The sequence below is a fragment of the Bufo gargarizans genome, chromosome 2 (assembly GCF_014858855.1).
Source record: "Bufo gargarizans isolate SCDJY-AF-19 chromosome 2, ASM1485885v1, whole genome shotgun sequence".
In the NCBI taxonomy this organism is placed as follows: Eukaryota; Metazoa; Chordata; class Amphibia; order Anura; family Bufonidae; genus Bufo; species Bufo gargarizans.
Genome location: NC_058081.1, coordinates 255800085 through 255818453, shown reverse-complemented (window position 1 = coordinate 255818453; position 18369 = coordinate 255800085). Strand labels below are relative to the sequence as shown.

At 42.6% G+C, this 18369-nt stretch overlaps 1 protein-coding gene across 1 annotated transcript in view; it reads right to left on the bottom strand.

Annotated features, from left to right (window-relative positions):
- Window positions 1-18369, bottom strand: part of TBC1D22A (TBC1 domain family member 22A) — a 620637-nt gene that overhangs the window by 198527 nt on the left and 403741 nt on the right. Inside the window, exon 11 of the mRNA XM_044280236.1 lies at window positions 11854-11981. Within this exon, the coding sequence (XP_044136171.1) occupies window positions 11854-11981 (128 nt within the window). The remainder of the gene's footprint in view (window positions 1-11853; window positions 11982-18369) is intronic.

Here is an 18369-nt window from a genome sequence, read left to right as displayed (position 1 = left end):
GAATAGCATCTTTATCTCCTTGTGCCGAGTATGTTTGGTGCAGTTCAGATAAAGCAGAGGCTTGTACTGAGTAGGGCCTAAAACAGATCCTGTAGAGTCTTGTACACAGACAGAGGAACTGTCCACGCCATAGTATAGCAATTACATAAAAAAGTAAAATAAAATAATAATAATAACTAAAAAAAAACTCTACAAAATTCTGCATAGAGGAAAGAGATGCAAACCTATTGAGATGAAATCCAGGCTAGCGCCACAATAAAACACATGAGGTAGATTAAAATTCACCAAGTGCATTACAAAGCTTGACAAGCATTTTGGTTTTAGCCACCTGGGACTTAGCATTATTCAATCAGATAAGCTGCAATAAGAAGCATAAAGGAATTTACTAAAGCATGACAATCATTTTCATCCTATCTGATCTCATCATATAGACTATAGGTAACGTTGAGAACCAGGCGGATAATGTGGAGATGAAAAGTGGAAATGTGAATGAAAAGAATAGAAAAGTAGCTAGGCTTCAAAATGTATTTCAGCATTTCTTAGATTATCACACGCTTAAAGGGGTTGTCCAGGTTCAGTAAGAACTAAAGAAGTGAGCACTACTTACCTAACAGATTCAGTACTGCCGTTCTAGCATTTGTCTGCAGCGGTCGATGCGACATTACGTCCACAGCTGGGTAAACAAAGGCTAGACAGGATTACCTGAGTGGTACTCCTGCAAGGTACTTTCTGCTCATTTCGTTGTCCAGTTTCTTAATGGAACTAAACAAGCCCTATAAGGGCAAGCTACACGGTGAAAAACAGGAATACTTTATCATAAGTAATCTCATTCTTACACTGATTTACACTACAGTTCTGCAAGGACATGGCTATGCGATTAATCGGTGTTCACAACCTTCACAACTATTACTAAGGCTACTTTCACACTAGAGTTAATGTTTTCCGGGATTGAGATCCGTCATAGGGTCTCAATACCGGAAAATACGCTTCCGTTTTGTGCCCATTCATTGTCAATGGGACAAAACATAACTGAACAGAACGGAATGCTCCAAAATGCATTCCGTTCCGTTCTCAAACCGGAGAGCAAATCGCGGCATGCTGTGGTTTGCTTTCCGTCCTGAGATGCGGAGCAAGACTGATCCGTCATGACCCACAATGCAAGTCAATGTGGACAGATCCGCTTTCTCTGACACAATAGAAAACTGATCCGTCCCCCATTGACTTTCAATGGAGTTCATGACGGATCCATCTTGGGTATGTTAAAGATAATACAACCGGATCCGTTCATAACGGATGCAGATGGTTGTATTATCAGTAACGGAAGTGTTTTTGCTGAACCCTGCCGGATCCAGTAAAAACGCTAGTGTGAAAGTAGCCTAACAAGTACAAGGAGATGCATTGCTCGCATGAGCGCTGTGGCCCTTTAAAACTGCTGATTGTTTTGAGTGCTGGCATTTGGACACCTGCAGATCTGATATTGATGCCTTATCCTGAGTATACGTCATCAATATCTGTAGACAGGACAACCCCTTTAAGGGCAAATTCACAAGTAGCACAATTGATGCAGAAATATCTGCTACTGTTCCATTCATCAGAATGGGGTTCGCAGAAATCCATGTAACATTGTAGTTGGTAAATTCAGGGCATGTAAGCCCTGAGAACAACCAAAACCTGCCTGGTATCACCCATTATGCATAGGACTTCCACCCAGAGACAACCTGAATTTGCTGCGACTGTCTCTGAAAACTAGGAGCTGTTGGCAACTATGTCTGTGCACGTGTAGAAGTAGTCTTCCTAACAGCGAAACAGCGTTGGGAGGAGGGCGCTGCTCTGTCGGTCGGTAATCCCCATGTGTTTGCCCTTTTTTATTTTTACTATTTCAGCACTGTTCTATTTATTTTTGACAGATTAGCCGCCCATTTGGGTGAATAATGATACATTTACATAGGTGTTGGATGTTGCCTTGATTTATCAGTCGCACATGCAGCGCCCTCTATGTCCTCTCTGGTACATTTATTGCTGCAATATTAATTTATCTATGTATTTCTGGTTTTAATGATTATGTAATAAAGCTTATCTTTTTTACTAATTGAGGTGAGGCATCTTTTGTTGGGGGTATCATAGTATTGGTAGACCTCTGTTACCCTTGGGTTTAGTTTTAGTTTGTATTTAGTTTGTAATCCCGCAATATAAAAAATTGAAGAAAAATCGAAAAAGTTATGACTGCTAGAACAAAAAGGGGGGAAATATTATTGGTCCTTAAGGCTAAATTTAATTAAGTCACTAAGGGGTTAAAATGCAATAGTCTCCCCTGAGCTGTGCGCCAACATATTTTACTACAGACACGCATTTTAAAAAGAATTGACATTTTTGGGAGGGTTTTTTCCAATTTTGACTTTTAGGAGGTTAAGACAGCCTTGACCAAATCTGTAAAAAAAAATGTTTAAATCTAGAAGAAACCCTCTAAACACCACAAAATTTGGGGGAATTTTAGAGAAGAATGCAACATAATTCAGTCAAATGGCATGCCATGTACGATTTTATCTTCACAAATGAATAACGATAAGCACAGACGATAAAGCACATATGCCAGTAATACAGCGTTATCACAACTGGAAGCATTTCACAAAAAGCTTTCCACAACATGATGCATTATTACGGCTTACACTACAATTCTCAGCAGGCCTGACCAGGGTTAGCTGCCACAGATCAGGTTGACGGATTTCTAATACCACTCTCAAGAGGTGAAGCTGACAAAACTGTAGCGCTATTCACATTAACCTGTTGAGGCACTGCACCAATTCTTTTCAAACGGAAAAAGACGATCTCTGCTTTCTTCTACATATTCAATATTGGTAGTGCATACACTGAAATTAAACTGGTCATACAGTTAGTGGGATCTCTCAGCATTCATAGCTACTGCTACATAAATCCAAGCATAGAGGCCTGCAATCTCCAGAGCAGCATAATGACCCATGTTCTAGTGTACAGAAACCTACTGTAACAGCATACAAGATTTACTAAGTTATGCAAAAAAGGCAATGATGTGCACCAAATTTACTGCATTATATGTTTTTTTTATTTTTACAAAGCACAACAGTCTTGACAAGTGTCTAAAGAAATCAGGCATCAATAAGTGGAAGCAGAAAATATGTCAATCTTATAAAAGACCTGGCAGTTTTGGGTGGAAAATACCAATTAAGGCTACTTACTAATAATACAACCGTCTGCATCCGTTATGAGCAGATCCAGTTGTATTATCTTTAAAGGGAACCTGTCACCAACTTTATGCTGTCCATACTAACGGCAGCATAAACTAGAGACAGGTGAGTTGATTTCAGCGGTCTGTCAAGTTAAAAGTGGTTGCCGAGAACCAACATCACAATCATTGCAGGCTGGGCCTGGAACAGAGTCACGGCCACCTGAGAAGAGTCCTGGTTATTTATCAATTTCTGCTCTGCCTGCCCACCTGCTGATGACTGACAGGCTTCTACCTAGTCTTCTCCCTTTCTCTCTAGGACAGAACTGCCAATCATCTGCAGATGGGTGAGAGAGCAGGAGATTATAATAACCAGGACTCTTCTCAGGTAGATTTGACTCTTTTCCAGGCCTGGGCTGCAATGGTTATGATGCTGGTTCTCAGCAAGCACTTACTTTTAGCTCACGAGTGACAGCACTGAAATCAACATTTCTGTCACTATTTTATGCTGCCCTCAGTGAGGTCAGCGTAAAGTTAATGACAGGTTCCCTTTAAAATAGCCAAGACATCCGTCATCAACACCATTGAAAGTCAATGGGGGACGGATCAGTTTTCTATTGTGTCAGAGAAAACAGATCCGTCCCCATTGCAGCGTTTTGGTGTCCGTCTGGCCGTGCGGAGCCAAACGGATCCGTCCAGACTTACAATGCAAGTCAATGGGGACGGATCCGTTTGACGTTGACACAATATGGTGCAATTGCAAACGGATCCGTCCCCCATTGACTTTGAATGTAAAGTCAGGAGTCCCTATTAATATACCATCAGATCGGAGTTTTCTTCAATCCGATGGTATATTTTAACTTGAAGCGTCCCCATCACCATGGGAACGCCTCTATGTTAGAATATCCAACAGTATATTCTAACACAGAGGCGTTCCCACGGCGATGGGGACGCTTCAAGTTAGAATATACTAAAAGAACTGTGTACATGACTGCCCCCTGCTGCCTGGGGAGCAGACCACCACCCCCCTGTTTTTAACTCATTGGTGGCCAGTGCAGCCGGCCCCCCCTCCCCCCTGTTTTTAACTCATTGGTGGCCAGTGCGGGCGGCCCCCCTCCCCCCCTGTTTTTAACTCATTGTTGGCCAGTGCAGCCGGCCCCCCCTCCCCCCAGTTTTTAACTCATTGGTGGCCAGTGCGGGCGGCCCCCCCTCCCTTCCCCCCTGTTTTTAACTCATTGGTGGCCAGTGCAGCCGGCCCCCCCCCCTGTTTTTAACTCATTGGTGGCCAGTGTGGGCGGCCCCCTCCCTTCCCCCCCTGTTTTTAACTCATTGGTGGCCAGTGCAGCCGCCCCCCCCCTGTTTTTAACTCATTGGTGGCCAGTGCGGGCGGCCCCCCCCTGTTTTTAACTCATTGGTGGCCAGTGCAGGTGGCCCCCCCCTCCCTACCCCCCTGTTTTTAACTCATTGGTGGCCAGTGCGGCCAGCCTCCCCTCCCCCCCTAATAAAAATGACCGACCGCCCCATCATTGGTGGCAGCGGAGAGTTCCGATCGGAGTCCCAGTTTAATCGCTGGGACTCCGATCGGTAACCATGGCGACCAGGATGCTACTGCAGTCCTGGTTGCCATGGTTACTTAGCAATATTAGAAGCATCATACTTACCTGCTGCGCTGTCTGTGACCGGCCGGGAGCTCCTCCTACTGGTAAGTGACAGGTCTGTGTGGCGCACTGCTTAATGATCTGTCACTTACCAGTAGGAGGAGCTCCCGGCCGGTCACAGACAGCGCAGCAGGTAAGTATGATGCTTCTAATATTGCTAAGTAACCATGGCAACCAGGACTGCAGCAGCATCCTGGTCGCCATGGTTACCGATCGGAGTCCCAGCGATTAAACTGGGGCTCCGATCGGAACTCTCCGCTGCCACCAATGATGGGGGGTTGGTCATTTTAATTAGGGGGGGGGGGGTGGCCGCACTGGCCCCCAATTAGTTAAAAACAGGGGGGGGGGGCACCAATGAGTTAAAATAAAAACAGGGAGGGAGGGGGGGCCTCCCGCACTAGCCACCAATGAGTTAAAAACAGGAGGGGGGGGGGGCGGCGGCCGCACTGGCCACCAATGAGTTAAAAACGGGGGGGGGGGGGGGGAGTCTGCAGGCAGCAGGGGGCAGTTATGTACACAGTTCTTTTTAGCATATTCTAACTTGAAGCATGGGAACGCCTCTGTGTTAGAATATACTGTTGGATCTGAGTTTTCACGAAGTGAAAAATCAGATCTAAAAAAAACTGTTATGCAAACGGATCCGTTCTGAACGGATGCAAGCGTTTGCATTATAGGAGCGGATCCGTCTGTACAGACACCAGACGGATCCGCTCCGAACGCTAGTGTGACAGTAGCCTTAGTAGTAAATTTGCAAGTATTTAGTCACCATTTGGACCCAAATTTAGAGCAGCTTTTTATAACTTGTCAACTCATGGGCCAAATTAATGAATTTCAGCCTACTTTGTGTACAAGAGAAATAACATTATATCCGACCATTATATGACGTGCATTCTGAATTTAACACTAGCTTTCCCCTATGCAGACATCTCTAATTGTTAGTGTACTGGAATAACTGCTATGATGTCTCCCATATACAGCACACACAGAAAAGAGAACTATATCGCCCTGTAGCACACCCTCAGAAGCCGTGGCAGCAGCATGGAGAACATTATACAGCTGTAATGAGTAGTGTATTCATGAGCTCTCCCCATCCCCCACCTCGTATTGATACAGGAATGATGAGGACTCCAGCCCCTGTGATAACACAATTAGAGAAAATGACCCAGCATTTTGCTAAGGGTATTTGTCACAAGTTTATGCTGCGCTTCTTTAGGGAATCTTGTGACAGATTCCCTATAAATTCACAAATGAAGACAGGAAGTTATTGTTTTTGGGAGTCATGTATTTAGCAATGAAGTGTCTACTTTAATGCTCCTATTTAATATAATAATAGTTGTACAGCAAGGTTTGGGCACTGGATACTTAGAGTACATTTAAACTGCTTATTCCTTCCACCTGTTTCTTGGTACCACTTGTTAGAAGTCCAGTAAATCATAACATCTAGCCACACTCTACATTTGCTTTGTCTTGCTTTTCTCGACCTACCAATCTTTCCTTCTCTTTCCCTATCTTTTTCCCCACTCATTTCTTCTTCTTTAGGAGTGTTTTATTACAGTCTCTTCTCTATCGCTACTACAGCTTAAAGGAGTTGTTTAATCTCACTGTCTCTAAGGTGAGATGAGACACAGTCCCAACTACCAGCAGGCCGGGAAACAGTAGACCGATCTGGTGCTCGCTGTTTCAGTATCTTCCACTGTGATGCATGAGAGCTACAAAAACATAGCTCTCACGCACTGCAATTGGAGCTACTGAAAAAGCAAAGCAGCGGTCCACTCTGTTGTTTTCCGGTTGGCTGGTGGTCAGAACTGTGTCTCATCTCGCCTTAGTAATGGTGAGATTAGACAACCCCTTTAAATCTTTCTCTCTGCCTCAAATATTAGCTTGTAGCATAATGTATTCACCTAACCATACAGAATGACAGTAATAGCTACATTTCCACAATCATATATAAAATTGCGTACAATACAGCTTTATAAGGAAATAAATGGCAGCGAGATGGTATGCGTTTTATTTATTTTTTGTGCAAGTTCTAGGACAAGTTCAATGATTATCCATGAAATTATAAGTATATCACAGTGAACACCATATTAAATTTGATAATAATTTCCTTGGGACATATTGTATTTACTGTGCGATTCAGTAAGCTACGTTATCTTGTTTGTCCAGTGTATTTCTACAAATTGCTCCTCAGAGAGTTGGCCGGTTCTGTTCATTTAAAAAGCGATATAAAATATAAGAACAACGTACCTCACAAAAAAATATAAAGGAAATATACCATTCGGCAAATATAAAGGACAAATTACTTCTGTACGACAGCAGACATACCATGTAAAAGAAATGTATACAGTACAGTCTATCAATGTATAGGAGCCAATCAGAAAAATAGGAATCATGTACCGTTCTATGCAGACCAATCCCACAATGGTGGCAGCAGGCAGCAGAAAGCACAAAATAAAATATTAAAGAGGACCTTTCATCAGTTTAGCCCTAGTCTAATTATGGTTTTACCTTATAAGGCCCCCCCCCTTTTTTTTTTCTTTCTAAAGACCCCCCCCCATTCGTCCGCTGTTGGCCCCGTTGATTTCGGCACCTTATATTATAATGAGCTAACTCGGTTATACTAGGCGAAGAACTCACAGTTTCGCTGGGAGCGGTTCTCTTCTCCCTGGCTGTGAGTGCATCCAATCAGATCACACCACTCTTACCCATGGAGAATAAGCTCTAGTTCTCGCAAGATTCGAGAGCAGACAAACGGGGGAGGGGTTGCCCACAGCGGACAAACAGGGGGGTGCCATGGCATCAGTGGGGGGGGCCCTATAAGGTAAGACCATAATTAGACTAGGGCTAAACTGATGAAAGGTCCTCTTTAAAACAAAATCTTCTAGTATAAGGTAGGGCCCCCACGCAGGGCTGTTTTAACACATTGGTGGACCATGTGCCAAGGTCTCATGAGTGGGCCAAGCACTCCGGCTTCTAAAGCACAATTTAACTTCACTATTGGAATAAACCCTAAAATCTATAGAAGCAGACAAGTGTCCTGTAATCTATCTATTAATCTATATTAAATATAGATGGAATAGAAAGCAGCACTTGGATCTTTCGTTTTGGATGCCAACAATTAAAGCTGTACCAACTTTTCAAAAGCTCAAAACTTTTTTTTTTTTTTTAAATAATAAGCCAGGTTTTTAACCACACCGTGGTTATAGCCCTACAGTGCCTCCACACAGTAGTTATGTCCTCTTACTGCACCCACACGGCAGTTATTTCCCTTTACTGCACCCACAATTTATTTTTTACAATAAGCCACGCTTCTAACTCTGCCCAATGTCTACCTACACATGTCCAATCCTCTTAGAGACCCCATACAGTGGTTATAGCCCCCATAGTGCCCCCACAAAGTAGTTATGCCCTCTTACTGCCCCACACAGCACCTATGCCCCTATAGTGCCCCAACAAAGTAACCAAGCTCTCTTACTGCACCACACAGTAAATATTTCCACTCACTGCCTGACATGTTAGTTATGCCCCCCTTACAGTAGTTATACCACCTTAGTCGACCTAGTGTCTTCAATAGTTAGGTTGCCGTACTGTGCTGTACACCCTCTGACACTGGATGCTGGGAGAGGATCACAGGACTATCAATAAGTACTCTCCCTTTGTAATTATACTGCTTTTCGTGTACTTCTATTGCAGGCATGCTCAACCTGCGGCCCTCCAGCTGTTGCAAAACTACAACTCCCAGCATGCCTGAACAGCCTACATCTATCAGCCTACAGCAAGGCATGGTGGGAGTTGTAGTTTTACAACAGCTGGAGGGCCGCAGGTTGAGCATGCCTGATCTATTGTATCACTGCTGTTATTCCACATAGAGAATACTTTGTGAGAAACAGGTCAGGATTTTTGATGTGTATGAATGTTTTGGCAAGGGTGTAGACCTAATCAGTATATTAACTACATTGCCCCTACAAGATCTATTGTATGTTTACCGCATTGACTTATTGGTTTGACAGGGTTTTTACTGTTACTTTAGTAGTGTGATCTTAGGGTGCAACATGGATAAGCTCTGGTGCGGGGCTGCCCTTTTCAGGGCAAACATGCAGCCTATGCAGAGAAAATGTAGGTTGTACCAGGGGCATAGTACCAGGCGTCTGACAGCACCTTCGGTAGAGTGACAGGTGTCCATCATTGATACTCTGCCCTGTTTATTAGCAAAGTACATTGCCCTTTCTGATTCACCCCAGTCACCACTGGTGATGACACCTATTTGACATAACTGGTTGTAACGTTAATTTAATAAAAGTTAAACTTTGGTTTGCAGTGATACAAGTTGTGTAGTCAGCCATTTCTGTGTAGTCAGAACATTTTCTTTTCAATATTGTTATATCACTTACATGAAACTACTGCTAAACATAAACGCCATGTCTGTACTTGCCGTAATACCTTTGTAATTCATGATAAACGACTATTGTATTGCTGCGCAGCACTCATCCGTGTGGCATACTTCCACTAGCCGCAACACGGAAACTTGTCCTTTTAAAAAAGTGGCATTTTCTAACTGGATATTTTAGCTCAGCCTTCTGCATCTTCTTACATTTTCACATCATATAACAGGACTGCGTTAGAAAGAAGAGTAGAAATTTCCAACTCTAAAGTATTGTATGCAGCATAAAAGTCCTTTTTCTAGAAATTTGCTATACTAATGGAAAATGCGCACAGTATAGCCGAATGCACAGACCTCAGACATGTAGGTACCTCTGTGAGTGACACTTCCTACTCTAGAATACTTCTTTAATATGACACATGGAAGCACATCACATTATGGTATGGGGCTATAGTAGGTAGATCCATACTGCAAGAACACTAAGGCCACCTGCACATGAACATGTGCGCCCCGTGGACGTTTTGCGGATCGCAATACACAGGTACCGTTCCGTGGGCATTCCGCATCATGGATGCGGACCCATTCACTTCAATGGGTCCGCAAATCCGGAGATGTGGAATGGTGCGCAATGGAAGCACGGAACTACAAAGTGCTTCCGTGGTGTTTCGTCCTGTACTTCCGTTCCGCAAAAAGATTGAACATGTCCTATCTTTTTGCGGAACGGGGAACCATTAAAGTGAATGGGTCCGCGATCCGCTGCAGCTGCCCCACGGTCGGTGTTCGTGCACTGCCGCCCGCAATTTGCGGGCTGTAGCACGTCCACGGGGCGCACATGTTCGTGTGCAGGAGGCCTAAGGGAGATGTTAAAAAATCTACACCTACCTGTTATACACAGTTACATAGGCTCAAAAAGAGACACTTCCAATTAGTTCAACCTTTTTCAACATCCTGTGCAGATTTTTAGGTCATAAAGGTCTCACGCTACTTTAACTTGCGTTTTTGCTGGATTGGGCAGGCTTCATCAAAAACGCTTCCGTTACTGATAATACAAACATCTGCATCAGTTATGAATGGATCCAGTTGTATTATCTTTAACATTGCCAACTCCATTGAAAGTCAATGGGGGACGGATCCGTTTTCTATTGTGTCAGAGAAAACGTATCCATCCCCATTGACTTGCATTGTGGGTCATAACGGATCAGTCTTGCTCCGCATCTCAGGACGGAAAGCAAACCACAGCATTTTGGAGCATTTAGTTCTGTTCAGTTACATTTTGTCCCCATTGACAATGAATGGAGAGAAATGGAAGTGTTTTTTCCACAGTATTGAGCCCCTATGACAGATCTCTATACTGGAAAATATTAACGCTAGTGTGAAAGTAGCCTTAATCCAAAATGCTCTCTGATTCGTCAGCAACAAAAAGGCATTCAATAGACTGTTTCAGGTATGCATGTAAATATACAAGGCAGGTATTCCTACACCTGACCAGAAGTCGCATAACATTTTTTCCGAAAGAGTAAAAACACTCCTCTTACCGTTTTTGAGGAGTATTTTCAGCTGAAGAGGAGTATGAAAGTTGAAGTAATCAATATATATATATATATATATAATACATAGGTCTAAATTACATTAAGAGGCTGCTATTTATGCAGGAAACCGTTCTCAGTCTACTCTAGAATTGTCTTCTATACATACGAGTTCAATGTTTTGTTAATCTCTGATGTCGGGAGCTGGCTCTGCAGTCAGAAGAATACAGCCACGCTGTAAGTGATCCCATTCCCCCGATGCAGTGCTCTGCTGTCCGTCCACAGCTCCTTATCAGCCTGACATCAGGTGGCCTCCTCACGGGCTGCTCTTCAGTCTTCATGGATCTTTCCTCGGCCAGCCACTGGTTAGGGACTCTGGAGAAGCAGCGCGCCGAAATTGGCCAATGAGCAGCCTCCCTCCCTAATAACAAGCTCCTTACTTGCTGCCATCCCTCCACCTGCGAGTAAGGAGCTTAGCTATTAGATGTTTTGGGTAACAGCAGTATTGCTGCGCTGCCCATGAGATTCACAGCGTGCAGTGCGCTGGTTAACTACATGAAAAGTCTTAATGCGTATTCATACTCATTAGCCTTTTTTCAAAGTGTAAAATTGTCTGAACAGGCGTCTATGACGCTTGTACGGTAGAGATGTCCAGTTCTTGCACGAATCGTTCTTTTGAATCGATTCCTTTCACTGATCTGGAGGAGTCGATTCATCTGACTGAGCCGATCAGTGTGAGGTAGCAGAGACTCTAGCAGGTCTTGTGTAACGTGATCCTAGGGTGAAGGCTGGGCCCTCCCAACCATTTTATTATATTAATTACTCCTCCCCTCCAGTCCTGAGTTTTCCTCACCCCCTGGATGCTTATTTTTATTTATTTATTTTACTCCTGAGCTTCGGTTCACTTGCTTGTCAGCCGACTCAGCAAGTGAATAGAAGATTAAATTCATGAATCAGTTGTTTTGAATGATCTGATTCAAATGAACTGATTGATAAAGATTCAAACTTCCCATCGCTATTGTACAGGCGTTATTGCGACCTCTGCACCTGACAGTATATACAAGTGGCTCCCCTACTGCTTGGACTCACCTGGTATGTATCCCACAGCCTGATCGTACACCGCAGGGGAACTTCTCTCATCAGAAGATTATTCATCCAACGGAAAGCAAATTGCAGGTATTCAACCTCATACTGATGTAAGTGCCTGTGTACTTGTTCTGAAAGCAAGCAGAAAACCACTTGTTACATCTTCAGATGCTTCATATTATAATATAATGACACTAAAAGCCACGGAGCAAATCTAAAAACAATAACATTTTTCTTGCCTGAATGCAAATATTGATGTGGAATGTAATTAAAGTAACTATTAGCTTGTGGAACCGACATGTAGCAGAAACCACAATGTGGTGCCAGATCCCTCACATGATGGACACTGGGCCTCATTTACCAAAAATGTCTAACAGAAAAACGTAATCAAAGCTCACCTTTCATTTCTTCAAGTGTTCTGAAAAAATTAAAGGTGAGCTCTGATTGGTTGTTGTGGACAACTAAGCGTTTTTCTGTTAGACAATTTTGATAAATGGGGCCCCCCATACAATGGAATCCATCAGGTTCTGCCAATTAGATGGGAATCTCTGACATAGATGTGAATATAGCCTTACATTTCTTGTAAAGATCACGATGACTGCACATGAATATCCCTTTTGAGAGCATACAGTATTCATCTGCCTGTTGTCAAAGATGATAAAGACATGCGCACGTTCTAGGGTGCACATACACCTGACCATGATGTGCCATGCAGAGAAAAAGGCGCACATTATTTTCACATTTTTCCGTGCAGTTTTTATAATTTGTTTCATCTGCTAAAATCTGTGCAGCAAAGAAATGTGGCAACTCATAGTAAGGCCTCATGCACAAGGCCGTTGTTGTGTTCTGTGTACGTTGTTCCGTTTTCCGTGATTTTCTGCGGACCCCTTGTCCTATTTTTTTCACGGACAACGGTTCGCGGACCCATTCAAGTCAATGGGTCCGTGAAAAAACACGGAGGCACACAAGATTGTCATCCGCATCTGTTTTTTTTCTATCATTTGCAAGGCAAACTTGACTTAGATTTTTTTTTCACTTTCCTTCATGTCTGGTGATCCTCCAAAAATCAAGGAAGACACACGGAAACAAAAACGGAAACGGATCACGGAACAGACTAACATTTTTTGTGGCATATGTCAGGTCAGTTAAATCTATGACCGCATAGTACAGGGATGGCCAACCGGAGGCTCTCCAGCTGTTGCAAAACTACGACTCCCATCATGCCCGGACAGTCTACAGCTATCAGCCTACAGCAGGGCATGATGGGAGTTGTAGTTTTACAACAGCTGGAGAGCTGCAGGTTGGCCATGCCTGGCATAGTACAAGAGAAGATGTGAACATAGCTTTAAATGTGTCAAGAGAAGTAGATCATTTAATGAAGATGTGCACCAAGAAGCCAACAGGTGGCATAAGGATGAGGCATGGATCTAACATGCTGATTGAGGTGTCCTGAACACATTATGCCATGTGTTCCATTTACATATATTTACAGTACTGCAATCTGTGACCATTCTGCTGACTTAAAATCCATTCATCTTATGACATACTTGATAACTCTCTCCCACTGAATTTTGGAATAAAAAAAATATTGGTGGACTACCTTCATGGCGCATGTCAAGATGAGGCTGAGCAGAATAGTAAACCTACAGCGGTATTCCTGCCTGCTTTTGACACGGGCTGCGGAGATAGTGCAACTTTGGTGCAAGTACCAAAGCTTCACTGTATGAATAAGCCCTAATATGGTTGTATAAGTCACATGTGGTGCTTGGATAATTTCTTTCTCAAGGAGGACAGATTACTCCTACTTTGAATCATATAAAGAAAGTCATAATGAAATCTGATAATTGGATTTACAAATCATGATTCCAACTGCAAGCTTTAATAAGCCCCGTCTGAGATTCACTAGCATTTAAACAATGATGAATAATGCTCCAATAAATTATGACTACTGCTTGCCAGTAATATTGATCAAGAAAAGCAATGGCAAACACTGAATTAATTCATTCTTCCTTCTTATGAGCAATTGTGAGCAGATGCACTTTCGCAGATAAAGGTAATTTGGTTAGCAATAATTCTAAATTTAAATTTTCCAACTCACTAGAAATAAGCATTTGCACATAATGAATGAGCAGGAAAATGTAATTATTGTCATCTATCAACCCAAAAATATTTTTTCATAAAATACTTATGCAGCAGTTTATGATAATAACATTATACGAGAGTGAAAGGGAATGATAGCTCTAATATAAAAAATGTACAAGGCTTTAGCAAGTGCTGTTAAACACATTTCTCAGCAGTTTTACCACTTTGCAGTCATATTTCCCCCCACAACAAGTCACGAGGCTTCCTTATAGATACATTAAGATTCCCAATGCTGTTAAGAAGACTAATTATAACTGTACATCAAGCAGGGCAATTCCACGAGTAAGACACTTGCTAATGAATTACACGGTGAAGATGGGTATCAGTCATGCTGCCCTTTAGAAGGCAAAGACTTAAAGGTCAACACAAAAACCCAAAATTACCAACACTGGCATTTTTACACCAGTCTAAAAGTCTCTGTGCACATTCAATAAAGTGTGTTCTTAACCCCTTAACCACCAGCTTGTTTAAGGCCTCACTGACCAAGTATTATTATTTTTTTTATCTGTCTGCTGCCGTTCACCTTAAAAACATACTTTTATAGATATGCTAATGAGCCTCTAGGTGCTATGTGGGCGTCATTAGCACCTAGAGGGCTCCGTCCACTAACCATTTCAGCCGCCCATCGCGTCCCTCCAGCCTGCCCCGCTCCTGTTGATTGACGTGAAACTTCTCAGTATCTCGTACCAATTCCCGCGCCGTGCACTTCTGTATTCGGCGCAGTGAGTGAATGCCGTGCTCCTGGTGCCGGCTTCCTCACTGTAACGTAGTTGGCGCAGTGAGGAAGCATTGTATTTTAATGTCAGTGCTATACTGAAACTGACCAGAAGGCTGCCCCAGAGAGGCAAAACCTTCTAGGGAACAGGCTTGGGGCATATACTAGGTCCTGGCCTGCTTACACACACATTGGCACCCCACAATCTCATTTGGCAGCAATATGGATTTGGGGAGTTTTCCAAGTGTATACACTTCTGAATTCATACATAATCTGAAAGGAAAATGACTTGGCATGCTCCATCCACAGAAGTATCACTTACACAGGGATAAAAACAATTAAAGCATATAAACAGTTTTGTGGTAGCTTCCATGTAAAGTACAAAAGGGGTCATTCATCAAACAGAAAACCATTTCTGGCTCAGATTGCTGCTCAAAGGTCCTTTGAGCAGCAATCTGTGACTTCTCCCCCCCCCCTCACTCCAGGTCAAAAAATGGGCGAGACATGGGCATGGATGGGGACAGGCCCGCAGGTCTGTCTCATTTACCATTCTCTTCGCCTGTTTTAGGCATTGAAAATGGTCTACATGTAAGACAGCTCGGAAGCGGTCTTACATTTAGAACTGGCAAAGGCTCTGCTGACATTATATAGAGGCCGGCTCTAGGTATAGGGGTCATTAAGCCCGGCGTCTAAAATGTTGGTCTTAATAAATGTGTCCCAAAGTGTCCTGGTTGTACAGTGTAGGCTAAACTTTATTGGTACTTAGTAATTATACAGAGCAGCGTAAAACATTTTCTTAGAATATATTTATTGATTTGTTGCCCTGCTTTACGGTCTGTTGTGGAATCAGGGAATAAGCATTACCGGTATCCGACATCATGGTATCTTAGTGTGGTCAATAACCACCCAAAAAGTTTGAAAAACACTCCTATAAAATATATGCAGTTTTATTAATACATAAAATATACAAAAAAAATAACTTAAGGCACACGGTCATGGGAAGACGGGGAACCCCATGTAGCGGGGAAGTAATCCTCACCCTCGCACGTACTGACCAGAGAATCCGAAAATAGTCTGCCACACACAATGGGTTCAATATAAATAATGCAGAAATGACATATAGCTAGATACATATCCAAATAATAATAGATGTGAATACCATCAACTACTACCACTGCCGTGTCATAGTAACCCATAAAAAACACAAAGGCCAGTCTACAGTTGCTGAGAAGCAAGAGGTCTGGTCGCAGCTGTATAAGAATATGAACAGAGCAAGGCACGGCAATCGTAGGTATACTATGTAATCACTGATACATAATAACACAAAGAACAAGCATAGGAATGTATCAATTACCCATGATGTGTGGAAACACCAGATGTCTGGACAGAGCAGTACCTCGACGCGCGTATCGCCAGGAAAAGGCTTCGTCAGGAGGTAAAAAATGTGCACAGGTGTACGGCTTAAATAGTGAGGTTCACACCAGGTAATACTAGTGCGCATGGTGAATGAGGAACCAACGTCACAGGAACGCGCCGCCAGTTGCCAGAGAGCCACGTATAGTGCACCCCATGCGCAGCACAACCCAGCCGCGGGGTGATGCCACGCATGAGTATTGCGCGGCACAGCACCCTCCTTATTATACTCATTATTTTATACAGGCCACAATGATAATGCAATTATTGAAGCTATTATCTCTGTTTCGGTAAAAAAAATGTCAATCAAGACAAAAATAATGAAGTATACTGTCAAAACCTTATTGTACTCTTTATATTTCCTCAATGGCCTGTAAGTATGGGAATCTACATTTTATACACTGCAAAAACAATGCAGTGATTTTTATTTATTTTTTTATATGCAAAGACTATCACATATTTCCAGCCTGAAAATGTTCACTTATAAACAATATTTTGTTATTACTAAATAGGCCGATGAATTTCTTAGTATGAGCTCCATTTCCAGATAGAATCCAATCAGCTGCAGAGACACAGTGAATATGAAGCAGCACATACCGATAACTTTAAAGGGATTCTGTCACCTTGTTTTAGCTTATAGAGCTGCGGACATGCACGGCTAGATCGCCGCTAGCATGTCCGCAATATACCTGTCCCATAGCTCTGTGTGCTTTTATTGTGTTTAAAAAAAAATACTTTATAGATATGTAAATGAGCCTGGTAAGCTGTACTAACCTTCTTAGAGGCCACCCACGCCCCCTGTGAAGGAGACCTGCACCGCATGCGTCCTCCGAATCTCCTCCTTGCTTACAGTTAGATCGCCGTAATCTCACGCATGTGAAGTGCCGGCATAGTGTTCCTTCCCTGTGCTGGCATCAGCATCAGGGAAAGAACTGTGCATGCGCAAGCTCGCGCATCGCAAGATTATGGCAATCTAACTGTAATCAAGGAGGAGATTCGGAGGACGCAGGCTGTGCTGGGCTTCTTCACAGGGGGGCGTGGGTGGGCTCCAAGAAGGTTAGTACAGCTCCTTGGGATCCTTACCAGGCTCATTTACATTAATTCTACTTATCGCTGGAAAGATCTCCTAACATTATATATAATTTAACATACATTGCACTCTGGTTTACAAGGAACACAGCAGCAGATGTTACCGTAACTTAATTTTTTAGCACTTGCTTTAAATTTGTCACCATTATTTAATGCTCTGTTTCTTGATGGGGCAAAGGACACTGTATTCCTCCCCACATACTGTATATTTCAAGTAATGCGCGCTCTTGTGAACCACATGCAGGGTATGCATTTCAATGCCCTTTGAAGCCTTCTCCATAGCTTAGTACATTTCACTAGGAAAAAAAATAATTGTCTTGATTTATGACTACCCTGTACTTAATTATTTGCATGCTATACCCTCCAATATGACTTTCTTTGTAAAATAAATAATGATGTCAAAGCATGTGCAAGTCTCTTAGGTACTCTTAAATGTTAATTATGTCTCCCTTTCAACACCTCTTTCCTAGTTAGCGTATTCCAAAGTACTTGAATCACTCTTACACTCAAGAGGACAAATCCTTCTTCCTTTTCATGCGTTGTCATGAGCTGCACTGCATAATGTCCTTCAAGTAGCTTTTAACCGTCCACTGTTAAAATCTGAGAGATATTCATAGAGCACAATAAATAAAATTTCATTATCAACTACGTATTCAAATGAACACTTTTTAGATATAAACTTGAAAAATATTCATAAGAAGCCAGGGTACCAATCAACCCTATGGAATATTAACATCAAGTTAACACTAGTGCACTGGTTACCCTAGTCCTAAGGCAATGAAGCAGGGTTTTCTTCAGTTCTCTTAGAATTTTACTATAAAACAATGGGAAATGATTTACCCCAAATTTAAAACAAAGAATTTATTTGGGTCCATACAAAAACTAATTTAAAAAATTATATATTATATCGCTAGAAGAAACACCTGGCACTGCCCGAATAGGAGGGGCTGGTTTGCGTTTTTTTTTGTTTTGTTCCAAGGATGCCCAGGAGTCAAAACCGTGCACTTTTTTTTTTTTTTTTTGAGGGGGGGGGGGGGAAATCGCTAATAGCCCTATATACCCTGGCAATTACACACTGTTTATTTTATTTTTAACTGTCCCTCAGCTTCCCACTCCACAGTGCCCTCCTTAACAGTGACCTCCACAGCAGTGACCTCCAC